Source organism: Dunckerocampus dactyliophorus, chromosome 9 (assembly GCF_027744805.1).
Source record: "Dunckerocampus dactyliophorus isolate RoL2022-P2 chromosome 9, RoL_Ddac_1.1, whole genome shotgun sequence".
NCBI classification, from domain to species: domain Eukaryota; kingdom Metazoa; phylum Chordata; class Actinopteri; order Syngnathiformes; family Syngnathidae; genus Dunckerocampus; species Dunckerocampus dactyliophorus.
In genome coordinates, this window is record NC_072827.1 from 19973704 (window position 1) to 20001296 (window position 27593).

General features: G+C 42.5%; 2 protein-coding genes across 2 annotated transcripts; one reads left to right on the forward strand and one right to left on the reverse strand.

The window, feature by feature from the left end:
• The first annotated feature begins 2583 nt into the window (after positions 1 to 2583).
• Positions 2584 to 13910, forward strand: slc35a5 (solute carrier family 35 member A5). Its single transcript, XM_054786994.1, has 10 exons — positions 2584 to 2697; positions 5146 to 5300; positions 5377 to 5475; positions 5560 to 5693; positions 6853 to 6920; positions 8506 to 8694; positions 8779 to 8979; positions 9059 to 9186; positions 10795 to 11063; positions 12508 to 13910. The coding sequence occupies exons 2-10, from the start codon at positions 5174 to 5176 to the stop codon at positions 12571 to 12573; spliced, it is 1281 nt and encodes a 426-aa protein (XP_054642969.1). The 5' UTR covers positions 2584 to 2697; positions 5146 to 5173; the 3' UTR covers positions 12574 to 13910.
• A 1997-nt stretch (positions 13911 to 15907) lies between these two features.
• On the reverse strand, positions 15908 to 27342 carry ccdc80 (coiled-coil domain containing 80). Its single transcript, XM_054788187.1, has 10 exons — positions 26292 to 27342; positions 24972 to 25169; positions 24414 to 24883; positions 23852 to 24190; positions 22395 to 22551; positions 21249 to 21385; positions 19827 to 19978; positions 19415 to 19518; positions 18588 to 18671; positions 15908 to 17064 (listed from the first exon to the last, which is right to left on the reverse strand). The coding sequence occupies exons 1-10, from the start codon at positions 26902 to 26904 to the stop codon at positions 16742 to 16744; spliced, it is 2577 nt and encodes an 858-aa protein (XP_054644162.1). The 5' UTR covers positions 26905 to 27342; the 3' UTR covers positions 15908 to 16741.
• Positions 27343 to 27593: the final 251 nt, after the last annotated feature.

Consider the following 27593-nt stretch of genomic DNA (forward strand, 5'->3'; position numbering starts at 1 on the left):
ATTTCAAGAATTGGCACACAAGTTGGCACTGCTTTGGGTAGCCGAAGAATGCCTTGAAGCAGACACTGACTGAAGCGGAGTGATGTGTTCTGAAGCCTGTCCAGCAATGATGACAAAGGCCTGAGATGTTTGATGATGTTGACTTCCCAGTATCAGGACGTACGGGGACGTTCTGGATGCCTTGGCCTCATTCCATCGCTTGGTGTTATTTTCTGTCTATGTCCCTGCACGCAGCACGCCCTGATACAAACGGAGAGAAAACACAAGCGATTGTGAGGTCTGACTTTTTTTAAGGCAACGGTTATGTGATGCAAATGTTACCCTAATGAACGCGTATTGATTTTAGAAGCCAAACTGCTAGGTTAAGAGACCCCAGCAACTAGCCGGAACTGCTTTCTTCCACAAAGAAAACCAAAGAACTCTGCACATGGGACGAAGTGGTGCGGAAGTCACCGTTTATGCACTACACTGCTGATGGGGATGTCATACAACTTCATGTCAAAAAATCTCTTTAATAAAGTATCTCTTTAATATGTTAATTTCTGCACTCAATACTTTGTCGGGGCCCGTTTGAGAACAAATGACTCCATCGGTGTGATGTGCTACGGGGGTGATCAGCCTGTGGCACTACTGAGGTATTTTGATGGTGACCAACGCATTGTAAGGTAGTAGGTGGGCTATTTTCTGTTTATTGTAAAGTTATTTTTCATGCCTGTTCCCGCAAGTATAGTCAAACAAAACTGGATTAAGCGTGTGTGTATGCACACATTCTTACCATGTATATATGTTTATAAAATAAATACAAGGTTCCCCTTTAGATGTGCTGGAGGACTTACAGGCTTCTGGTTGGAGGCCAAGCCGCATTCCTCTATGGTGTGGCTAATCATTTTTGTCATTTTAAGGCTATAGGTGCGTAAAAAACATTTTGAGCTCATCCACACTGAGAGGTGCCACAGCCTACAACCACAGTGAGCTCTGCCACAGAGACCCCATCCTAGCACACTTGTTTTGGACTTGTTCCTGTTAATAGTTCAGGGCAAGGCAATGGGGGCATTCTGTGAAGCGAGTTTAGTGGGTTAGCGAGCTGTGTTGCGTTTAAAGCCGGACTTGCCTGTTCAGCGAAACAACTAAACTCATAACCTGGTCCTGGTTTTCAGTTTAAAAAGTGGCTATATTTTCGGCTATAAAAGTGTCCCTGTTTAATTTGGAAATGACGTCACCATTTATTGAGAACATATAAGGTTCCCGAGAGGACATGGAGAAAAAAAACGAGCATTCCCCGATATTATCCATCGATCATAGAGATGGAATCAACTGGAAGGAAACATTAAAACAAGGAAAAAAAATTAAAATTAAAAAGGTTGCCACAACTCATCAACACTGCCATCTAGTGGTCACAATGAGATACAGAAATATTAAAAGATGAAAAAAGGGAAGTTGTCCTCATAACGCTCCATAGTACTTGCTCATTAAAACACACCGGCTGGGATCGCTTCATTTTTCAGCGGAAGTCAAATAATATGATATCAAAAGCCCACTTTCATGTGAATGTGCACTTAGCACAAAACCAGACTTGATAAAGTAAGTTGATAACCACCGGTGCAGTACCGTTTAATTCTCTTTATTTTTGTTGAGCTGCATCTTCAGCACAAAGCCTGGGATGGTTGAGTCACTTTCGCAGAATACCCCCAATGTGTTCCCCAGTTAGGCCAGCGGTCCTGTTGTGAGCTTTCTTGTTCTGGTTGGACAAACGTAGCAATGTGAGCTAGACCTGCCTCACTGCGGAAACCTTACGCTGACATTTGCAAGTTTTGCAAAGAAGAATATATTACCTGGTGTTAATCCATCCAGGGAGGGTCCATTTCAGCTTCCCCGCAAGTCTTGCACGGTGCACGATCTTCTCAGCATAAATGCGTTGCCAAGTTTCAAACAACTTTGATGCAGCATCCCCATGCAGGACAGGAAAGTGAAAGTAATTCAATGTGGCATACGAATAAGACATAAACAATGCATCATTATCCATGTAAGATGATCCTAAACTTGGCATACCTCTTATCATTAGGGAACTCTCCAATGATTCCATCCATGTTCCAACTGGTGTCCCTAAAGCACACGTGTGTCTGCATTTGTTGTGACTATGAAAAAGGTTGACACTTTTGTCATTCATTTGTGTGTTTGATCAAAACTGTTTTCCTCTTCCTTCGCCTATTCTCCGCTCCACTGGGGTAACTCCGCAGTTTGAAGAAGGAAAAAGTGTCTTTCATGCAGCTGCTCAGGTTTTTATTGACATATTTGACATATTTTTATCTCATATTTGTGCAGTATAAGGGATTCTTACGCACACACACACCCATACACACACACACACACATATATATATATATATATATATATATATATATATATATATATATATATATATATATATATATATATATATATATATATATATATATATATATATATATATATATATATATATATATATATATATAAAAACACACAGAATGAATATATATGTATATTAAATAGCATTCATTCATTTTCAGGTGTGTTTTACATTCTACTCAAAGCCAACGAATACATTGTACACGTCTAGAAGTCATCTAGAAACGCTGTAATGCGCCTGCGCAGACAAACCCGGAAGAATAGCTGGAGAGAGACAGTACGGTGAGACGCAAAAACGAACCAAAACAGGTACCGTATTTTATGGATTTTCTCTTACATTCACCTATGTAAAACATCATTAGAAATGTCTCCTTACGTCGTGTCTTTACAGCCTTCTTTTTTTCCCCAGTGCATGGCGACAGCCGAAGCCAATATGTTTCTTATTTAGCCCACTTCTGCAATTGAGGATCACTTTCCTTACACTTAAATATGTGTTTTGCAGCTGCTTAATCGATTTTAAATGATGAGTAATTTCGTCATTTCCTCATTCCCCCTTTTTCTAATACTGCTTTTGGAGAACCGGTGTCATTAAAAGGCGGGAAAAGTCACTTATTTGTTTAAAAAACACTATTGTCGACTTTCATTTGAAATTTGTGTAAGTGCACCATGTCTCGCAGATGCGTCATGTACTTGGTTTGGACCTAAGTGTTTTTGGTGTTAGCCTGCTTTTTCCTGACTTTTCTAATCTTGTACCTCTGTTGTCGGGGTGGCATATAACATAACCACCTTTTTGTTGTTGACTATGCCATTTTTACAATATATATTTCGTCTGGCAACCATTCAGCAGTCATTACTGCTGAGCTTTGCAGATTCGCCGTAACCAAATTACGCCATAGTCTTCAATAGCCGTTTCCAAATTTATGCTCTTGAGCATTTATGGGCTCAACAGATAAAATATTGCAATATATCAAGCATGTATATAATTTCTTGGCCTTTTTAGTCATGATTCTAAGGAATCACAGGAGTGCCAAAATTAAAAGGAAATAAGTGTTGAAATACAAAGAAAATCAATAATACAAAAATATACAAATGTGGAAATACAAAGACAATCAATAATAAAAAAATATACAAATGTAGTCATATTCTTTTTCCATTTTGTCATTGTTTTTTCTGTATTGTCTTTGTTTTTTCCCAATTTGCCGTTGTTTTTCCTGTTTTGTATTTGTCTTTTCCATTTGCGTTTTGTCATTTAGTAATGACAAATGCAATAGCATGCAAATGCAAAAGAATGATGGGGGAAATTTAAATATGTTGGACATGGACGAATTGAGAAGAGGTTTTCAACGAGAATTATGAGCAATTGCTCGGTTGGTGGAAGATGTCATGGAAAGTTTTTATAAAAAAGTCTTTAAAGGCTATATCTGCGTTGATGAAATCAGATATGGATGAAGCTGTGTGGCGCAATCTTGAGGAGGTAAATGCCTTATCTTATCTTATTTAAATTTCCCATGTTTACTTATGATAAACATATGTTTGCGTCTACTTTCTGTTCGTGACATTTTTTCCGGGCTCCTGAGTTTCCATAACTACATAGCCCCTGCAAGCAGAAATCGTGTAATCACGTATGGAGTAGTCATCATCCTGGCAGAAAGGCTCTGGGCGGGTCATTCTTTTGCATTTGTCATTCCTAAATGACAAAACACAAATGGAAAAGACAAAGACAAAACAGGAAAAGCGACGCCAAAATGGAAAAAACAAAGACAATACAGAAATCAATTTTGGCACTCCTGTGATTCCATATGTTTCAGGTAATAAGTCAGTGACTACGTTTACATGCAGTAAATATTCGGGTTAAGGTCTATATTCCGGATTCTGAAACATTCGAATAACCCGTTTACATGCGCGACGTCTTGACGCACAGAAAACGGATAATGAACGGATAATGAACGCCGTTGTTTGTGTTTTGGTGCTGGTACTGACCCACCATCAGTACTTGACACTATTCTGTCTCACTTTCTTCATTAATGGAAGGCGAGAACGTGAAGAAATAGGAAATGGAGCCGGAGCTGTGCCATCCGCATCCACGCTACATATCCCCAGAGCCCCACGGACACTTTTGAAGATGCGTTCGTACAAACCCTGCTTGGCGTAACCGCTTGCTCACCTTCTGATAGATTTCGCTATTGTGGTACTTTCTCCCATCAATAAAAGACATCATGTTCCTGCCTTTCACCACACTAACGAGGTGGCTTGTTTGCCCCTCCCTCCGAAAGTGTGCGGTTTTGCGTGTTGTCATGTTTACAAGTAGTTCCTGCCACATACATGATTGCTTTCGAATGGAGCATGCGCAGAACACAAATTAATGTTCCTTTTGATCGGGATATCCCGATAGGCGTATACATGACCCGATATTCGGGTTAGAAAAGGAGTAACCCAGGGGTGATATTCGGGTTTTTAAATAACGGAATATGAGCACATTCCGGTTTTTCAAAAGGGTTATTGATGTTTACGTGGCCGTGCGCACAGGGGTTATTGCTAATATTCCGGTTATGATCGGGTTATTTGACTGCCTGTAAGCTTAGCCACTGTCTGTTGTGTCCTTTATCATTTGTTATACATATATGTACGTTTTATGTATTTTAGTAAGACGCAAGATCTGGGAAGAACATTTTAATTTCCTCACATTTAACTGAAGACACCACAAGCAAGTTAAGCCATCACCGATTTACCAATATGCGTTTTTTTTGTGTGTTTTAGTTTTGTATGTCTACATTTTATAGCAGCCATGGCGTGCTGCCCTTCCTGCTCCAGCCTGTGCTCCTGCTCGTCAGTTTACACGCTGGTCTTGGGCATGAGTTTTGTCACCCTGGGCACCAGTCGCATCCTGCTACTTAAATTCTCTGCTAATGCTGGTAAGCGACAATATGAATCCCATCTTCAACTGTCGTTTTGAGTTTTATGTCTTTTGTTTGTGGTTTGTACGTGTAGAGAACAAATATGATTTCCTCCCGGCATCTGTCAACCTGCTGGCAGAGGCGTTGAAGCTGCTCTTTTGCCTTACAATGTCAGCCAGGGTGTTCATTCAAGGTAAATATGGACGCTGCTGTTGTCTTTCTCATAGTGTTTGCGTATGTCATGTCATAATCTCTGTTTTGTTATTTCTCTCCTCAGAGGGGCGCTCATACAGAGAGCTTCGCTGTTCCTCCGCCTCATCCCTCCTCAGATCCCTGAAGTGGGCGGTCCCTGCTTTCCTCTACTTCCTTGACAACCTTATCATCTTCTACGTTTTGACCTACCTGCAGCCTGTAAGTCATTTTGTTGGGCTTGTACATAGACAATGGCCATTTCGCCTTACCGCTACTATTCGGGCCCTGTAATTTCCGCGTTAACGGAGTAGCGGACGGAATGGCGGAATTGGCCAATAAAAACAGAATCTATTGTTAAACGCGGAATGTCATGGATGTTGACATATTGTGAATAAAATGATGTAATTGTGAGGAGAAGGAACGTTTGTGTGGGGAAATATTTCCCCAGCGGACCACTCATTCCCCTCCTGAAGTAAGTCCGCAAAAACACTTGACCGAGTGTGAGCGTCAGCTCACCTACAGCAATGGCCAGTGTAAACTGGCTGGGTTAGCTTAGTTTAGTAGAGCATGCTAATTTGACCGTGTGTGGGCCAAAGTTGTGTTTTAGGTCATGTAACCAAGCGTTTTAGGATGCCCATGCCCGCTGACTTTGTGCATGAAATAAAGACAATAGCCACGGCCGCAAGAGGCACTCAGCTAGCTATGTCACTTAGCAACAGTGAAAATACATTTTCAACACACACCATACTTCCAGCCTTCAAAATAAGAGCGGCACACATCCTGTAATAGTGGTAATAAAATAAGGATGTCTTGGAGAAAATACCTTACAATAATAAACGATTGCAAATGCATCTGCAACTATCCATCCATCCATTTATTTTCTATGCCGCTTATCCTCATTAGATCTTCTTTAAGCACAAGCACGGATATGATCATTTGTTGGATATTTTGTAGCAATGAAAAGTTAGAAAAATACTGGGCAATTGAAAAAATTGTATTGCAACAATAAATGTCAGGATTTTTGCATTTATTTATGCATTTTATTCACTGACACAAGTAAACACACAGTCTATGGTGATAAAATAGTGAAAAAAGAAAAAACTGAATAAAATAAATTCAAACAGAAAAAATGGAATTTAGGAAAAAATAAAACGGAATTTGGGAAAAATAAAATGTATTTTGCAGGGTCCTACGCTATGCATGTGAATATCCTCATTCTCCATTCTGCTACGAGATCCCTGCTGCTGTCTGCAATTGAGTTAAACTAATGCCTATTTGAAGATATACTAAACAGCTATTAGATTGGATCTCATTCGATTGCACCCGTGTACCTAATGAAGTGTCCTGTGTTTGTTGTTGCTGTTGTTCTTGTCCTCAGGCCATGGCGGTCCTGTTCTCTAACTTTGTGATCCTCACCACGGCTGTTCTCTTCAGGATCGTTCTCAAGTAAGCATTTCATGAAAATACATTACAGTGCTGGCATAGTGGTTAGCATGCTGGACACACAGTCGGGCGATTGAAAAGATCTCGGTTCCAATCTCCGTTTGGCATCTCTGTTGGAGTTTGCATATGCTCCCCATGCGTTTTCCCCCGGGTTTTTTCTGGGTACTCCGGTTTCCTCCCACATTCCAAAAACATGCATGTTAGGTTAATTGGTGACTCTAAATTGTCCATAGGTATGGATGTGAGTGTGAATGGTTGTTTGTCTGTATGTGCCCACCTCTCGCTCAAAGTCAGCTGGGATAGGCTCCAGCATACCCCCGCAACCCTAGAGAGGACAAGCAGCATAGAAGATGGATGGACATTCAAGAGCAGTTTGAATTAGATCTTGTGCAAAATAAGTCTCTGCCAGCACAAAACAAGTTTAACGGTCATTTCAGGAACAATACCTTTTTATTCACAAAAGTTATAAAGTTTGCACATTCTCTGTGTTCTATATTTCTGCTGTTTTTTCTGACAATTTGAAAAAATATATAGGTGTTTTGGGACAAAAGTTGTATTTTTTCCTTTTTGTAAGTCCCAGTTCTGGCATTGTTTCAAAAATACAGATTTGGCGTTTTTAGTTGGTCGCGGGGTCTTTGCCGAAAAAAATGTTGTAATGACCCGATGTCACTGAATGCACCTTGCGTCGGTGCTATTTGCTTGCTACGCCACCACGTTTATGGGCGACCCGGTCAAGCCTGAGGGGGAGGGGAATTAAAATATTGAGTAAGGACTTCCTGTGTGGAGAAGAGCACGGCATAAAGCGAAAGCTCACGTGTTGTTTGGGGGAATTCCGCCCACAATGAAGACTACCGGTGTTTGATCTCCTGGCCCAGGCAGAGGGGTGGTTTACAAAAGAAATGCTCCTCCTGTTATTATTGAACTTACCTAAAGAGTGTTGAATCAGAGCAACTGGATGCGCTTCATTTTTCACTTCTTGTTTCACTTCACATCCAAGTCCATGTGCAAATGCTCTTATCCAACTCCCCAGAAGATTAGCCATGTACTGAAAACCTTTGCATAGACAACCTAGCTAGACAAATCTAGCTACTTTTTCTGGCTCCGTTGGAGAGTTTTCTGGTATATGGGGACTTAAAAGTCAAAGCACGTATTGATCTGCAGTTTCTGTTCCCACTCGGCAGGAGCGAGTGCCGCTGAGACGTCCACCCTACTCCAAAGCAGTCACAAGCCGTCAGTGCATTAGTCCGCTGCCGCGGCACACTGACAGCATAGTAGCTGCACGCATCCATGAATCATGCACAAGGCGCGATGCCACCAGGGTGGATCTCGTCCCGTTTTACAGAGCAGGATCTAAAACTTAAATGTTTCTCAATCATCATTAAATTACTTCTCATTACACTCATGCCTCATTCGGACTCGGTCATTTCCCTGTCAGTGTGTCAAAACATGTGATGGGAGAACAATGTGTGATAACTTGAAGAAGTAGTCCTAACTACAGAAGTATTGCTGGAGGCAAGTTCCCATCATAAAGAGTATTTTTGATCTTGAGCTTTGAATGTTCTTGTGTTTCTCACCTATCCACCACCAGGAGGCGTCTGTCCTGGGTGCAGTGGGCTGCGTTGGTCATACTCTTCCTGTCCATTGTCTCCTTGACAACAGGATCGGGGTCCAGCCAGAAGTCCATGTCCGTGCTGCGTGTCCACTCCAACCCCCTATCCATCCCATCCAACTCCTGCCTGCTGTACACACAGCTGCTGGAACAGATGAAGAACAGCAGGTGGTGTGCTAGCAACACCATCTCAATATCAAGAACCAGGGATCTGGGTTTTAATGTTCCCTAATGCAGTGTTTCTGTCCACAGTGCCAGTGGCTCGTGGGTCTCGACCCTGCCCGGCCAAGCGTGGAGAGACAGCCTGGTGGGAAAGCTGCGCTCCATGGGCATAGGCCACATCCTGCTCCTCCTGCAGTGTTTCATATCGGCCATGGCCAACATCTACAACGAGAAGATCCTCAAGGAAGGAGACCAGCTGACTGAGAGCATCTTCATCCAGAACAGCAAACTGTGAAGCGGCGCCTTGGCAACAGCATCTAAAGACACGGGTCGCATCATTTGACTTGCTTTTATTTTTTTTACCTCACAGGTATGTCTTCGGCGTGATGTTTAATGGTCTGACCCTCGTCACTGGACAAGAGGCTCGAGGCCTCACCGTCCACTGCGGCATCCTTCATGGTCATAACATCTTTTCTCTAGCTCTGGTGGTGGTAACTGGTGAGAAACATGCACACAGTACGCACTCATCGCATCCACATGTCAGCCACAGCATTATAAGTATAGTGGTACCTCGGTTTTTGTGAGTGATCCGTTTCAAAGGGTCTGTCAAAAACAGAATACATTTTTCCAATAAGAAATAATGGAAATCCAATTCATCCGTTCCAGACAACCAAACGTATTAACACGAAACACATTTTATAGAGAAAAAATATAGTGTTACATGCACAAAACAATGCGAAATACATATAAATGATGAATGAAATGGATGGATGAACATAAACATCACTTTTATCTTTATTGAAGCGTGGGAAAGACGACGGTGAGCGGTGAGGAAGGATGGGAAGGGAGAGGCACACAGTGTTTTGCTACAATTTCTTGCTAGAGTTCAGTGTTGTTTGTCGCATTCCTTATCAAAGCGCTGGCACTTGCAGATTTGTTTGGTCCCATGGTGGGTTACTTTGCAGCCTTATTAAATTTTTAAAAAGCAGACATTTGTGGTGTAACTGTGTTAGTGAAGAACTACAGAGTCAGTCGCTGATGATGTTATAGGGGGGCGATGGAGGTGGGTGACAATGACTTCCAGGAGTTTGCTAACATACTAATGTTTTGTCATAAAGACACGTTACAAACACAGTTGGACTCGAACAGTGTCGTACAAGACAAGATTGAGTCTCCAACCAATGGGATTCATTTTGATTCGGTGAAATGATATGTGGGCAAACAGACCTGGTCCTGGACAGACCTCGATGTGGATGTAATGGAGATGTGTTGTTTCTCTGTTGTCTTCTGTGTATCTCTTCTTTGCAATTGTGATTTTTCTTTTTTGTGCTGCAGAGCAGGAACCTGCTGAATAACATTTATCCAACTGAGTCAGGCCCATTTCATTGGAACACAACTGTTGCTTTGAATTCTTCCCGTTTAATAAATTAAATACATAATTTTCGCCAAAACAGAGGCATACAAAAACCGAAGTACCGCTGTACAGTATTGTTCTATGTCAATCCAAACTTGGCACTGTTTTCTTTGTTTGCATTTAAGCTATAAAACTTTCTGCATCTGAAGTTGCAGAGTTGCATCAATAGGCGGCACTGTAGTACCACCAACTATTATGTTCTGTGTTAGACTGTAGATTAGCACTGTTTATTATTTTTGCTGTATATACTGTATGTAATACAGTAATATAAGTAATTTAGAGGTTTTCATGTTATTAAGGTAATACATTTTTTTTAAGAATTAGATAACATATATAAATATTGAATGTATAATGCATAAAAAAAGTATATATCAAATATATTCAAATCAAAATAGAATAATTTGCTTTAAAAATATTAGACTAATATTTTGATTTGACATTAAAATATGAGAAAACATGAGAGTGGTTCTCAAATAGTAATGACGTATGACAAATTATGGTGTCATTTTTAGGACTTCCTATTAGATTACACTGTACCTAATTAAGTGGCTGTTTTTAGTTGCATAGAAGAAGTTTGATGCAGAGTTTATCTGTTCCAGTATTGCATGTTTTATTTGGTTAGACCATTTGTCAGTAATTTGTGATACATGACAGTTCCTGAGCTTTCAAAATAAATTCTTTCTCTCCACCAGCTGCCCTCGGTCTATCTGTGGCCTTTATTTTGAAGTTCCGAGACAACATGTTCCACGTGCTGACGGGCCAGATTACCACGGTTCTGGTCACCGCCCTCTCCCTCTTCCTCTTCGACTTCCGCCCCTCTCTGGACTTCTTCCTGCAGGCTCCCATGGTCCTGCTGGCCATCTTTATCTACAATGCCAGCCGGCCTCGGGACCTGGAGTACAGCCTTCAACAGGAAAAACTGCGGGTCATCAACGGGGAGGTGTTAAAGAGGTCCAGAGGGGTAAGAAGGGCAAAACACACACACTTGTCAAGTTCTCTGCAGGAAAGTGCAAGAGAAAGGCAAGTGTATTAGGCCCCTTATTTATTTGTAATATAAACTTTACTGTCTTTAATGGAGATTTTTCATTTATTTCTGCCACATGTAGGCATGCTGAGAGACTAAAGTGCATCAGTTCATGTATTATTTATTCATTGATATGGTGACAAATATTCTCACTGGTGAGATTATGCATCACACATACAGGAGAGTACACTAATGCTCCAGTACATCAAATAGAATGTAGGTGGTACAGTATGTACATTATGTGCATTTAAACAAAAATGTTTGACCGCTGAGAGACAAGCGTTCAAAATAATGTACCTCAAAACATTATTTCTAATATAACAATGCTGGGATGTGCACCACTATTTTCATATCATTTTTCCGCCACTTGTATGAAAGGTGCGTGATAGCATCAACATTTCTCAATGCATCGTAACAAAATCAAGTGCAAAATACACCACTTATTGGAGACTGAGTGCGCCTTTTCTTTTTTCATGCCTAACATTTAGTGATGTATCAGGCTTACTCTGCAAGATGATCAAGTGTGATATCAAAGTGCGGCCCAGGGGCCTTTTGTGGTCATGGTTCATTTTTATTAGTGGCCCGCAGCACATTGTGGAAATAAAATTCAACAACAACGACAAAAAAAACACAAAAATGGGAAAAACTGAGCAAACATAGACAATGTAAAGATAAAAGGATGAAATGTGGAAACTATACCTACTAACACTTTGTCGCTTTGGCTTTACTGTTTTTTGTAGCCTTAAAAAAAAACAAAAAAAACTAATAACACTTAGTCACTTTGTCTTTAAATATACAGTTTTTTTAAGCCTTTCTACAAAATAAAAAAAATAGCTCACAGCCACTAGGGAACATATCTGCATGGTATTTAGTGCGTTGGATGCAGCATGCAGCAATGTATTAGTTCCTCAGATAGTAGCCTCCACTGGAATTGATGGCACTATTAATTTAGAGGTGCTGTATAATAAACACTACCTCAAGTAGACACATCTGGTGGTGCCACTCAACAGCGGTATTTACCTTTACTATGAGTGATGCCACCGTGTGTCGCATTGGACGTCTTTACCACAATACACTCCGTCTGCACAACAAACGTGGCATCTGTAAAGGTGAAGCTGGTAGTAAAGTTGAAATAATAAGTAGTGCTGTGCTAATCAATGAACTGGAGATATTTAATGTAATATTATGATTAAAAATGCATTTCTACAAATAAAGACCACCCTTCCTTACCCGTAATACACACCTAGTAATCTCTGCTTACGAGTACGTGACAACTGCTGGGCCCCATGTGAAGGAATCATCTTTCTTCCGTTTCAAAATGTATCAACGTCGTTAATCAAGGTACTCCCGTAACTCATCACTTGTGTGTTTTGCGTTTCAGGACGGCGAGGAGCTGGAGCTGCTGAAGGCCAGCACAGACAGCGATTCCGAAGAGTCGTCTTTGTAGCCCACAGAAGTGTTCAATTTTTTTTTTTTTTTTGTGGCTCACGCTGGAAAAGGTTGAGTTACGTCGTTGCTGTGATGAACTCATGACAGGTTTGTTTTTTTGAGTGGTCTGACCTCAGCAAGGAAAGGAAGTAAGTCTGCTGCTGTATTCTGTTCCATTTTGAATCACATGGGTGATTTTTTTCAAATGCTTTGCTATTGTGAATGGTTTGAATAATAAGCATAATAGTGCATTTTGGGGATAAACCATATTTGTGGATAGTGACCAATTCATTTAGTCTCGCAATTATACACAAACTTTGATGCCTTAATGCTGGTGCCACATTCCACACACTGGACGCCAGGTACCACATGTAAGGGATTCTTTTCAAAGCACAATAAACTTGTCTCTTAGTGATCTTTATTGTTCTGTCACACTTAAGTATTTATTTGAGTATTATCTGTTGAAAATGAGCTCTTTGTGTCTTATGTGCTAGCTGGCAAATTGTGCAATAAACTGCAAGTATTGTGCATGTTTGGTATTTGAATGTGACAGGAGAAAGGGAATACAAAGGACTAAACATGATTATTAGAGCTGTCAAGAATAGCGTGTTAACGGTGGTAACTTATTTATTTCATTGATTACATTTAAATTTTTACCACCATTAATGTATGTACATGATTTCAAGCCACACCTCTCTGTTATGACGGCAGGCGGAGCCACAATAGCATCCCCACACAGTCACACAGAGTCTGAAGCTCTAATGACTTTATTCTGACCTGAACACATCAACAGCAGTGCAACTCCAACACCACATATGTATCTCCCGCTCACAAACACGTCTGTAGTCAGATGGGAACGACACTTCCTCATCTCTACTAAACAGTGAGGTGCATTCAGTGACACTCTGAAAAATCACAACGTCTGCATGGTGGAGAACATGCAAATTCCAAAACATGGAATGTTAGGTTAATTGGCGACTCTAAATTGTCCAATGTCTATAGCAACCAGTCCAGGGTGTACCCCGCCTGTCGCCCAAAGTCAGCTGGGATAGGCTCCAGCATACCGCCTAATGAGGAGAAGCGGTATAGAAAGTGGATGGAAGGAAGTATGCTCGGAAACCCCAGAAAACACACTCAAAACGTGAGTGGTGTCTTTGAATGCAACCCTTCATGGCTCATAATAACGAGATTAAAGTGTGACTCTGCTAATGTTAAGAAGACTAGCGTTAGGCAAATACATTTTCAGATGTGTGGTATCTTTTGCTTGATTTCAATTTTCAGTTCATTTTGAGCTGTTAATATACTGCTCAAAAAAATTAAAGGAACACTTGGAAAACACATCAGATCTAAACTGGGAGAAAAATGATGTTGAATATCTTTCCTGATAATAAGTGGGTGATGTATTAGTAACAAAATGATGCCACATAATTTGATAGAAATGAAAATGATCACCCTATAGAGGGGGGAAATCAAAGACACCCCAAAAATGAAAGTGAAAAAATGATGCAGCACACTGGTCCATTTTGCCAAAATGTCATTGTAGCAACTCAAAATGATTCTCAGTAGTTTGTGTGGCCCCCACGTGCTTGTACGCATGCCTGACAATGTTGGGGCATGCTCCTAATGAGACTACGGATGGTGTCCTGGGGGATCTCCTCCCAGATCTGGACCAGGGCATCACTGAGCTCCTGGACAGTCTGAGGAGCAACCTGCCGGTGCCGGATTGACCTAAACATAATGTCCCAGAAGTGTTCTATTGGGTTTAGGTCAGGTGAACGTGGGGGCCAGTCCATGGTATCAATTCCTTCATCCTCCAGGAACTACCTGCATACACTAGCCACATGAGGTCGGGCATTGTCTTGGACCAGGAGGAACCCAGGTCCCACTGCACCAGCGTAGGTTCTGACAATGGGTCCAAGGATTTCATCCCAATACCTAATAGCAGTCAGGGTGCTGTTATCTAAGCTGTAGAGGTCTGTGCGTCCTTCCAGGGATATGCCTCCCCAGACCATCACTGACCCACCACCAAACCGGTCATGCTGAATGATGTTGCAGGCAGCATAACGTTCTCCACGGCATCTCCAGACCCTTTCACGTGTGTCGCATGTGCTCAGGTTGAACTTGCTCTCATCAGTGAAGAGCACAGGGCACCAGTGGTGTAGTTGCCAATTCTGGTGGTCTATGGCAAATGGCAATCCAGCTCTACGGTGCTGGGCAGTGAGCACAGGGCCCACTACAGGCCAGCCTCATGGAGCCTGTTTCTGATTGTTTGGTCAGAAACATTCACACCAGTGGCCTGCTGGAGGTCATTTTGTAGGGCTCTGGCAGTGCTCATCCTGTTCCTCCTTGCACAAAGGAGCAGATACCGATCCTGCTGAGGGTTGAAGGGCCTTCTACGGCCCTGTCCAGCTCTCCTAGAGTAACTACCTGTCTCCTGGAATCTCCTCCATGCGTCCAGGTACCGCAGTGATGCCCTGGTCCAGATCTGGGAGGAGATACCCCAGGACACTACGGACACCAGCCGTAGTCTCATTAGGAACATGCCCCGACGTTGTCAGGCATGCGTACAAGCACGTGGGGGCCACACAAACTACTGAGAATCATTTTGAGTTGCTACAATGACATTTGAGCAAAATGGACCAGTTTGCTGCATCATTTTTTCACTTTCATTTTTGGAGTGTCTTTGATTTCCCCCCTCAATAGGGTGATCATTTTCATTTCTATCAAATGATGTGGCATCATTTTGTTACTAATACATCACCCACTTATTATCAGGAAAGATATTCAACATCATTTTTCCCCCAGTTTAGATCTGATGTGTTTTTGAAGTGTTCCTTTAATTTTTTTGAGCAGTGTACATTATACATATATAATTTTATATACTGTATATATCATTGTGTCCTGTCATATCTTTTTGTTCATAAAATACAGCAAAAATTGGCATATTTCACACATAGTGGCAAATGGTGATTAATCATGATTAAATTGATTTAAAATTTGTAATCATTTGACAGCCCTAATAATAATAAATAATTATCAGTTATAATTGCTGAAGTGCCTCATTAAAATTCAATTAAACTGTCCTGACCATTTAATGCACAATAGTGGATCTCTCACATTCGCGATTCGGCATTCACAGATTTTTGGTCAAAATATATTCAAAAAAATGTTTTCCTTTCCAAAAATTTTACGTTTTGAAAGTGTTGAAATGAACGTGACCATAGTGCAGACGCAAACGTGACACTTGTGTATAACACGTGACTTCGAGTCCATCTGTTCATTGTATGTCATTAGTGGTGTGTACTTTTATACTTTAAAATGTGTTTTAATAAGTGTGTGAGAGACTGGGGAGGGTTCTGGAACTGAAACTAATAAGTCCAGCAGTCACTTTTATTGCAGGTGTTGATGCAAAATCAGAAGAGAAAGTCAAGGTATTAGGAAGGGAGAAGGGGAGCTTTTAAAAGAAAATGCACATTTTTGAACATTATTGTAGTTTAAGTTTGCACTGCATTTTACCGAGAACAGCTCTTGCATTGAATTTCAAAAGCAGGTGTGCCTAATCTTATGGACAGTAATCAAGTGCAAAATATTTCACAATGTATTACAAGAAATGTTATTTTAATCCACTGTCGTACTTATGGTAATACACATATTTTACACAAATCATTCACAAAAGGCCAGTATCGCATATTACAGTTCATGTAATTTATATATAAAGCTAAAAAACAAAACAAAAGCAGCCTGACACAATGGTATTGCTAGAAGTAAAATGACTTTATCATGTAGCCACAGTTGAGTATAAATAATAAATGCAACATGAGAGCAGCTGAATAACTGCAACAGAAGTCAAATAAATACACATATGACTTATTTTAGCGCATTATCTACAGTGATAATGTGAAGTGGACTGAGTTAAAAATAAACATTTCCCTCTAAGCTCCTCTATGCTTTTATTGGCTAACCACGTCTTGATTAGATAGAGCCTCTTGCAAATGATCATTAAGTGGGGCCACACTGGGCTATTTATGGAAGAAGTGGTGAAAGCTGCAGTATCATTTGAGGGCCTCCACATAGTGCTACAAAAACACCCGATGACCTCATCTTGGGGAAATGAAAGGGCTGCTAACAGAAGGAGAGGGTGCTATCTTGTATGCGGCGAGCATCCACCCACACATTTAGAGAAACTGCTAGTAACCGTAGCCCTGGTGATAGCCGTCCTGATAGCCGTGTTCGTAGCCGTGCTGGTGGTAACCATAGCCGCCGTACTCGTCCTCGGGGCAGCGCATGCCCAGCGACTGCTGGATGGCCATTTCCTGTCTGCGCAGCTGCATCGAGTCCACCAGGTCGTAGATGATCGCCATGGACCACATGGGCGAGGGGTACCAGGACTTGACGTTGCCGTCCTTGCCCACCAGCAGCATGGAGAAGTATTCCGGGCTGATCTGGAAGTAATTCCTCATGTCCTTGACAAGGGTTGCTGACAGGCCTTCGCGTTCCACTGTGGCGCTCCCTGGATGGAGCACAAATGTAGAAGTTAGGCAATCTTTTCCCAAACACTTCATTTAAATACGCATTTCATAGAATTAACTTTCTCGAGCCACATGGACACGCTTTATGGAGATTATATGAAGTGAATCACACCAGCTGGAATGGCGCATGGACACGGTGCCACTTAATATCTGGAGAGCCTGTGGAGCAACAACGCAAAGCCTGGTACAGAGACTATGGGAATTTGTAATTAAAGCAGTTTTGGGATCAGAATGTCAGCCTTTCTTAGAAGAATTCTGCATTGCTTTAAGCCATGAAAAATACACTTCATCACAGTTTAGAACAGTAAACACTTCTTGTACAACAGCAGCGCTCCACCATGTCGACCATGCAACTAAATATCTACACAATCTACCCTAGAAAAATCTGTTCCGGGTATTCCCAGGTGGTCACAAGAGGGGCAACTAAGGGTCGGATCATTCTACAGAAAGTGGCTGTCGTATCAAAGTTTACTAATGAGTCTGTATGAGAAGCTGCTTGTTTGATGCAACGTCTCTTGGTCCGTACCTGAGAAATTTCTTCATGGACTTTGGCGATTTTATTTCTTACATTTCTTTGAGAAAAGCTAATTATTTGATGTTACAGGAGAAGTGGTGAAGGTCCAGTCCTTGTGAGTCCTAATGCAAGACTAGGAGCACCAGCATTCTAAAACTGACTTATTTCCTTTGGTGCAGATATCAGGAATGCAAACACTCAACACTGGTTCAAAGACTCCTTATCGGCCCACACATCTCTGAACTTCATCAGCAGTTACGAGGAGACTAGATGCCGCTGCTACGGTAGGTAGACCTGTTTATGATTTCCATGTTTGGAGAACCCACAAATACAGGATATATATTTATTTGTTTGTCCTGTTCCATACTACCATATTTTCCAGACTATAAGGACCTCCGTATGCGTGTGAATGAGAGGCCAAAACGCATAGAAAAATATGCGGCTTTAAAATATTCGTATTCGTGTGGACAGGACCTCAGTTGTCTTATAAGTTGATGTTTACATTGTACATTGTCAGTGGTACAGGAGTGATAGGAGTAGCAGATACTGGCACACAAGCTTCGAGCGCCCTCTCGCGGCTGTCAGTGTGGAGAAAAAAAAACATATACAAGTCGCTCCGGAGTACAAGTCGCAGGACCAGCCAAACCATGGAAAAAAAGTGTGACTTATAGTCTGGAAAATACGGTAATTATCTGACGTACCGCACTGTATCCGGCCACGGTTTGATTCCCTCGTCAAAGGTACAGAATGTTATGGTATGGATCAGTTACTTTGTTACTTTTTGCAATAAAGATCCCTAAACTGATCAAAGGACTTTAAATAAAGGAGGTTCTGGTGATCGGCCTAAGTCTCTTAGGTTGGACTCCTGCCCTGCCAGGACCCTGAACAAGATGAACTGGATAGAATATCGATGGAGTCTCTTGATGTTTCTTAGTTTTTGTATTATTCCGGTCAAATTGGAACATGCTACTTGTCAGAGAAGGCACTTACCGTTAAAAGGATAAAGTTCCAAGACTCCTCCCATGTCCAGCAGCTCCGTCCCAACCAACTTCAGGATGGAGATGTGCCTTAAACCTACAAAAATACAACATGCATTTGAAAAAAGCCCATATCTTAAAAGACATGCTGCAGTTTTTCATCTGATCAACTACTTCTCAGTCCTCATTCGCTCCGCTAATCCATGATGACCTCACTGTGCCTGTTTGTTATTGGAGCCATCCTAAGCTAAGCAGGCGGTTACTCGGTAAGACGAGAAGCCAGTGGTCCAGGGATTGTAGGCCAAAAAGCTTTTTTGATATGACGGGAGGGAGTAATTCTGAATCCTGGCCAAGAACAACTTGCTATAAAAAAAAGTCTGAAGAAGTTGATAAGAAACCCCTCCATTGCCTGACGACATTCAAAATGGACATTTTCACAGATTTACAAAGTAAGCTACATTGTTAGTGGTAAAACTGTCTGGTACTGGTCAAGTGGCAGCGTAGTTGGCTGGGACTCCTTCTCAATCACACTACACTGACTCCCTGTTGTCTCTTCTCCCAGCATATCATCGCTGTCCAGTTTACACACCCCACAGTTTACGTCTAATCAGGGTTTACGCATGCGAATCGCACCGTGGCCACCTGAAGTGCTACTTCGTGTAAACGTGGCTTTTGTTTCATTGTTAGTTTGATTCTTCTCTTGTGGCTCAAAAATGTATTTTTTTTCTTGAAAGTAGCAGTTAATTAAAAAAAAAACCTCTTGACTACCCCATAAAGCCCTCTTGAAAGCAGGTTCAGCATATCAGCCCTTAGTAGAAGTCCATTTTAAACACTACTCACCCAGGTTGCAGGCCTGGCTGCTCAGGCCATAGAGCTGCTGCTGATAGGCCCACTCCTCATCACTGGGAGTGGAGATGATGAAGAGACGGCGCCGCCATCGGAACCTGTGATTGCAACACATTTATGGGCCTTAGTTGCAGTGAATGCTGAGTACTCTGGCCTTTTCCGCAACGATTGGTATCATCCTAAATTATAGCCTTGAAAGATATCTTCATGACGTCTCAAGCTAAATATCTACTTGCAGGGATACCTGTTCTTTAAATTACTGTAGAAATCTGTGGGATGCACGACGGCTGTCAAATTTACTGTAAATTGTGGACATGTTCATAATCGAGAACCGGAAAATGTGCTTGAAAGAGGAAACGGGCTAATGCTAATGTTATTTAGGATCCGCTCTGAGTCAAATCCTTACCTCGAGAGGAAGTTCTCCAACGATCTGGGTTTGTCTTCTTTCTTGCAGACAACGCCGTCTCGCTTCTGCTGCTCCATCTCTCGGATGCGCGAGGAGAACGTGTCAATGTAGTTGAACACGGCTTTCATGGCGATGGGAACCTCGTAGGATTGCTGGCAGAAGAAGATCATCACTAATCACTGGGGTTGTTTTGAATGTGGTAAAAGCCACAGAATAAACCGGTGTGCATTTGGACTTAACCGACACAGCAGAGGGGAAAATATAACAAGTTTTAGTCACGTTTTAGAAAATGTTTCCTGTAATTGTGGTGTGGCCCATCACATATTTTGCATTCTTGGGCTTCTGGGAAGCAGCACCCGGAATGCTGAGCTACAGTATCTGCATTACAAAAAAAAGCATCTGAGCCACATCCAACACTCATTTCTCAGGGCTATGATGAATCCGCCGCACACCCAACTCCCACCCACGTCCTCACAAGTCCACAGACGTTCCTGTCTCTGTATCTGGCGGCTGTCACAGAGCCGGCGAACACTAGCCTCTTTGATGGATCTGTCCAAAAACAACCCCCTGATTTTTCTTGGCATGTGCGCACTGTCGCACACATGCACAAGCAGCCGTCGGGCAAATGTTATGTTGTGTGAATTAAAACAGTGTTTGTGTCAAGGCAAGTGCAAGGATAGCCCAGCTTTAGGAAAAGCAAAAGGGGGACGTGATGGACAGATGTGGTAAGGCTTTAAATATTAGAGGACCAACGTGAGGACAGTTCATCAAATTAGGTTATCAAGTACAACACACAAAGCGGACAGTTTTAGCCGGAAAACAGCTGAATCACTGTAAAGCAGCATCCTTACGTGCATTTGGGACGCAGGAACTATTGTCCAAATTTAGTCTGGGGCAATTTAACTAGTCCTCAAGTAGTGCCTGTGGTCTTACTTGGATGTTTTCATGCTGTAATCCAGACCATCCAACCAACAGAGGAAGTCCGCCATTTATGACCTCAAAAGCACTACGATTTATTTGGTACTTGTCAGAAACATCCGTCCAGAGTTAGTATTATGGCTGACATGGTATCTATTGCGTTTGCTTGCCCCCGACAGCTTGCCAATGTGTTGTTCTTCGGCTTTTCCATTTTGCCACTGTCGAGTAGTGTTTGTGGTCAGGTTTATGCAAGGATTTGAAGTTCTAGCAGGTTCTAAAGAGTGCATCTTGCAAGCTATGCTAAGTATACCAAAACAGTCAGTGTGACTGAATAGAATTTGAAGGTGTTCTATGTTTGCGACTGGTCTGAACAATAAGGCCAGCGGTCCAGGAACCCCTCCCTGTTTTTCTTTAAGAGTCAGTCTGTCTGAGTCCACTTTAGGTGAACTTGGGAGTAGTTCATGCAGTGTGCTAGCATGTTCCGTGGCGTGTCCAACATCTTACCTTGACCCTCATGTCGGTGTCAGTGAGAACCATGTGGAAGTCATCGTGGATCATGCTGAACTCTTTCCTCAACTCTGTGATCAGATCCTGGTTGACCAAATCCTCCTGACGCAGTCCCTTCATAGGCTTGTCGTTCTCTAGACGGGCCAACGCAAGGAGGGAAGAAACTGTGAGTGTTTCCATGGCTGGACAGGAATTAATATTTGATGGACACAAGGTGAGTCAATCGAGGACAAACTCAATCAAGAGCTGCTTTTACTGGCTAACATCTTGGCGTAGTGATGGGATGCCATAGCTGTAGCTAGCTGGCATTTAGAGAGGCTAAAAGCTTTAATGATCACGCTTGCCCTAAAGAGTTTTGAGAGATTGTAGCGCTGGTTAGCCTTGTTTGACTAAAACAGTGCAGTTAAGACTACCCTATTAGCTTTAGCATCTGTCTTAATGTTATGTGTCCAACTGTATCATGTTTGCTGATGTTGTTTTGCATGTAACTGGTAGCTGTTTGTATTTTTCTACAGTATTACTAAAATAACTCGCCTTAAGACCATCTATTTTACTTAAAATACATCTGTACACCGACACAACAATGCATATAGTGACAAACTAAACCTTAAATGGTGAGGTCACCTTAAACCAGGGAGGGGCCCCACTAAAAGAGCCAGTTGTTTGTACACACAAGTTTTTTTTTCTAGTGGGGAAAAAAAGCATGTGGTTGCACAGTGACATCACTTTCCAACTTTTTTCCCCCCAAAATTCCATGTGGATGAAACCTTGTCTTGCGGTGCGACATGCAGACTATAAAGTTTTAAAAAGCTAAGCTTTGAGACCACAATCAAATATGACACAGAGCAACTTCTAAAACCGTCTTTTGGTGCAAATAGTTGCAAATAGTGTAGCTTCACAACGTTTAGGTGGCGGTATAGTGGTACGGTTGGAGAGTTTAGAGTAAAGTGTAGTGCCGTGTTTGCAAAGCTGCAATCTCCACCCACGTACGGTCACACTTCAAGTTTGGAAAACATTCATAGAGTGGGTGTATGACTCAGCAACTGCGAGGACCCAGGGGATGTTGCCAAAGCAGTGGGGGAGAAAGAGTTGGTCTCTTGCACAGTTGAGGTGGACAGCTGTGCAACGTGTGAGCCTCCTTACCCAACTGGTAGTGGTCAATTTTCATGGTGGAGTTGACGAGCGAGCCAAAGATGGTGATGATGGAGACTTTCCTGATGGCCATCTCGCACACTGATTCCAAGTACTCGTCCCTCTGCTGGACATACATCTTGTTCTCCTCGATGGGTGATGTAATCAGCTGTGTGGGAGAAAAAAAGGGAGGTTCAATATGTAGAGGTCACACTCATACGCCGTGCGCTGCCAAGTTGATGTTTACATTAACCTGCAAGTGGAGGACCAGCCATGTTTTTCCCAGCCTTTACCCGGGCGATAAGAATCTATCGTGGCTGCAAAACAGAGACGAGCAGTCTCGCTAGCACACAGCTGCACATGGATGATAGCGCTGCGTGACGTACACCACTGCAGCGCCTCACAAAGATCTCAGTGACTCACATTTAAAGCGTCACATTAAACAAAAATGCAATGGTTAGTGCTTGTTGAAGAAAATTAGCCAAGATCTTAAAGCTTCAATCTTGGTAGGAACAAGTTTATGCAATAATTTTGTAGAAGAATCATACAAAAGCGCTAGCTTCCATGCTTAAGGGAACTATTTTCCAGGCGTTCCATCAATCTTGTCGTAAAATACACCCTACAAACTGAGGGTAACTTTGCTAAAAAATAAGAAATGAACATTTTCGCTGCTAAAATTTTGCCTTCAAAGTAATTAGGTGTATATTCTTGACATAGCATTTATAAATATATAGCCTTTCATCGAACTTCAAAATATGCAAGGGTCAAGAGTTCAGGTCGCGGCTGTCCGTTGTGGAAGTGTGTTCGTGCACGGAACACAGGTTGCAGTTCAATTCTGAGTGCGTTCAAATTTTGTGTGTTCGGCACTACTCGAGATCGCAAGATGGGCCACAGATGTTCAATTTTGAGGACTATGACATTTTTTTCTCAATCGGTTGACAATTTCATTTAAGATGATTGTTAGACGTTGTTTTATAGGAGATTTTTTGGGGGTGTTCTCTGGTTTTTAATGTACATGTAGATTGTCATGTTGTCATAAATCATTGCGTTTTTACTTATTGGAACTCGATCTTATTGGCTGCAGTGAGTTGACTGAAGATTCTGTCCTATACTGGAGTACTTTGTTGGGATTTATTGCCTATGTATGTAGAAATATATTATAATCCTGACTATCCCATTCTGTTTTGACGAAGCACCTGTGACAGATCCTATCTGGAAGGATGTGATCCAGATTTTTTGCAATGCTGCATTCAAAGACATTGTAACTGCGTGTATTATCTAGTACTGTCTGTCATAGATTATGGATTGTATTGTGATGTTAGTAGGATTCGGATCCCCTGAATTCTTTGTAGGGAGATGGGGTTACTTAGATCCAGATGTTAGGAACACCGGCTGTAAAACTCCCTCTCAACAGTGGGGTTCACCTCATCACGGATGAATGACAGACATGAACAAGAGTGTTCTCTTACCAGCAGTCTTCTGCGGTTCTCAAAGTAGTCCAGGAAGGAGGCCAGAGATCCCTTGGGAGGAGGTGTCGGCTTCTTCGTGGGCTTGGGGTAGTCGTCCTTCTCCGGGTACTTTGACAGCTTCTTTCCATTTTTCTTGCCGCCACTCTTGCCCTCTTTGCCCACCTTACCCCCTCGCCTCTCTGCCTTCTTGGCAGCCTTCTCGTTCTTGTTCTTCTTTTTGTCGTGCTTGGCCTTCACCTTCTTGGTGGGGCTGATGTCCTGAAAGTCCTCGTTCTCCTCAGGATAGGTGACTGTCGGCTTGCCAGCCTCATACTTTTCCTCATACTCATTTGTTAGCACCTGTATGGAAGAAGTTTGTTCAGAAACAACTGAGTCAGTCAAGCGTAAGTTTGGAAAACCCAGACATATACGACCACAATCCCTGTGAGTCTGGAGAAGATCATTTGAAAAATGTTTGTAGTGCAGTACTGACAGTGATCCTCTAACCTTCGACCAGATTGATCTTTAGTGTTCTTGTGCTAACGTATAATGAATCGTGAATTTATGGAGAAGTTCTGCTCACCTTCTCTCCTTCATTCTTCCTTTTTGTAGGTTTGATCTTGGAGGGTTTTCGTGTGGCTGGAACCAGCTTGTGCATGTGCGGATCCTTGTGGTCTTTGTCTGTGTGGTTATCACCGGATGGTGTGGTTTTGGCCGGGTAGCGGTCCCTCTCTCTTGGGTTGTAGTAATAGGAATCAGCTGTGGTTCTTGGTGGTGGGGGTACAACTATAGCCGGGGTGTGGGGTCTGGTTGGTGTCAGGGTGGTTGTGGTGGTGGTGGTTCGTTTGGTGGTGGTTCTTCTTGTGGTTGTTGTGGCTTTGGTTGTTGTGGTAGTGGTTGTTGGTCTTGTTGTAGTTGTTTGTCGAGTTGTAGTCGTTGTTTGTCGAGTTGTGGTCGTTGTTGGTCGAGTAGCTGTTGTTGTTGTGGCAGATGTGGTTGTTGTGGGCTTTCTCAGGAATTTCTTTGCTGGTTTTCTTTCAATCGGTGTATCCACTGTCCAGCCACACACATAATTAAATGCTTAAAAATCAGGTTTCGGTGCATGATTTTATAGGTTGCAATTCACAGGGTTCATACTCACTGGTAAGCGTGCCCTCCTCCACTTGACCCTCCACGCCCGCTCCTTTACATTTCTGGACAAAACCTTTCTGTCGAAGCTTCTCCAGCCTCCTCATGGGCGCCTGGTCGATCACCTCATACATGGCCTCCAGCCTCACAGGGTATGGGTACCGCTCCTCCACCTGCAGTGTCTTCTTCAGCAGAACCATTCCAAATTTACCTGCAGAGTTAAGGATGCAACACTAAACACCAAACTGCAGCATCAGTCAAAAACACCAACGGCTTGAGCTTGTCCCAGCTGAACTTGTTCAGCCCTGATGTGGGTACACCCTAGACTAATTACTTGTTGAGAAAAGATCAAGAGCAAAGAAAACCTGTTTATGACCTTATAATTACGCTTTTAACATTATTAGAGCCCTCTAGACATGAAATAACATCCCTATAGTCACCTTCACACTCATTACCCAATATTGTAGATATAATCTGAGAAAATAATTAATGTAAGACATGAATAAAACTTGTACTGGTGCGTGTTGATATGCGTTCCGGATGTGAGGAGGACAGGAAGTGACATCGGGGGCTCAGAGTTGAGGTTTAGCTTGGCTACTGTTACGGCCGCAACAGTAGCAATTGCTATTATTGTGATGATGATGATGATTATTATTATATCATTACTGTGCCTGTTGTGAGTTAATTCAAAACTGAAACATTCTGTTTTCAATTAACCTAATGTGTATGTTTCCGTAAACATCAAAGACAAAATTGTCTTGAAGCAACCTAAGGTAAGCGTTTCTGTAAACACCGATGACAACTTTGAGCCTTCGATTAACCTGAAACATTTTCGTAAAAACTTAAAACAAGTTAGTCTTTAGTAAGCCGAACATAAACATTTTCGTAAATGTCTCAGATAATGTTGTGTTCAATTACCCTTATGTATCCATCCATCCATCTTTTATGCCGCTCACTAAGGTTGCAGAGGTATGCTGGAGCCTATCCCAGCTGACTCAGAGCAAAGGCAAGGTACGCCCTGGACTGGTCGCCAGTCAATCACAGGGCACACCTTTGAGCACATATAGACGAACAATCATTCACACTCACATTCACACCTATGGACAATTTAGTGTTGCCATTTAACCTAAATGAATGTTTTTAGAATGTTGGAGGAAACTGAGAAAACCCACGCACGGGGAGAACATGCAAACTCCACACAAGATGCCCAACTGACATTTTCCAGATATCCTGACTGTGTGGCCAACATGCTAACCACTAGGCCATCGTTACAGCCCTACCCTAATTTTTTGTGTTAGCATAAAAATAAAAGACAAATTAACCTTAGAGTTACCTTTCTCCAGCTTGAGGAAGCTCATGAGTCTCGGGATGAGGGTGATGTCCAGCTGTTCCTCGATCACCTTGCCCTCGGTGGTGATCCTTCGCACCTTCCCGCCCATCTCGCCCTCCTGGTGGAACATGACGATCTGCTGGACGTGCCTCTCCGCCAGCTCGCAGTAGACGTCGGGTTTCAGGAGCGACATCATCAGCCGGTAGTAGCCATCGGACTCGTGCGGCGCCGAGATCACCAAGACTCGGTTCTTCCCCGCGAAACTGGCCAGCAGGTTGGGCGATCCTGCGCCGGTGGGCATCCTTGTCACCCTGGCCCTAGCTCCGGGGGTTCCTTCGTCCCGCAGCATCCCCGCTCTTCCCACCCCCACACCTCTCCTTCCCATCCTAGATAGGCCCTCGTCTGCCTGAACGCCATCGCCCTTCTTGAAGCTGTGCACTGAGATGGCAGAGGCGAACCCGGGGCGGGCACGCTCAAGCTGGCGCCCCCTGGCTGCTGCACCCGGCCTTGGTCGCCGGTTCAGCTGCGCCCGAATGTGACGGGTGTACTTGTCCGCCTCGCCTGTCCATGTCAGGAGGCACATTAGCGCCAAGGTGAGAGTGGAAACCCGACACATTGCGCTCAAATTAGGTTAAGTCATTTGAAGATATAAAAAAAGATCGATTAACTCCAAATGAAGATCAACATCTGACAGTGTCTAACAGCATGTACAAAAAAGTTTCTTTTTAGGGAATTTGTCGTGCGTAAAGAGTGGCGACTACACCCAAAACGACATCTCAAGTTAAGTGAATCCCGAGGCGTTTGCTGTTATTCGTCATTTTTACTTATTCAAACTTGTTGCAGATGGAAAAAAACGTCCACGTCACATCTCACGATAAGTCAAAACTCCAGTCGTTGGGTTTCATAATTCCAGCTTTCTGTGAATATCCTCCAAGTGCAAAGTAGAAATGGAAGGAATTCTCTCCTCTCTGTGCTCCAATCCCTTCCCGTCGGTCTCCTCCTTAGACAGCCTCCTCCAGAAATGTCCACATGAACCTCCTCACTCCTCAGCAAGCTCTCTCCACTCTGGAGCTCCGCTTTCCTGACGCACCACGCCTCTTTAGCAAAAGCAGTCAGTGAAATAGTATTATCAACAGCAATAATAATAATAATAATAATAATAATAATAATAAAATGAATAATAGAATGTGTATTTCCTCCTCCCGTTGGCCACTGTGATCTCTCAGTGTCAACTTCCTCCTTTTTAAACCAGCAGAAAAACGTCTCAAAATCATTTTTTTAAACTTTTTTTCACCCACTACATGT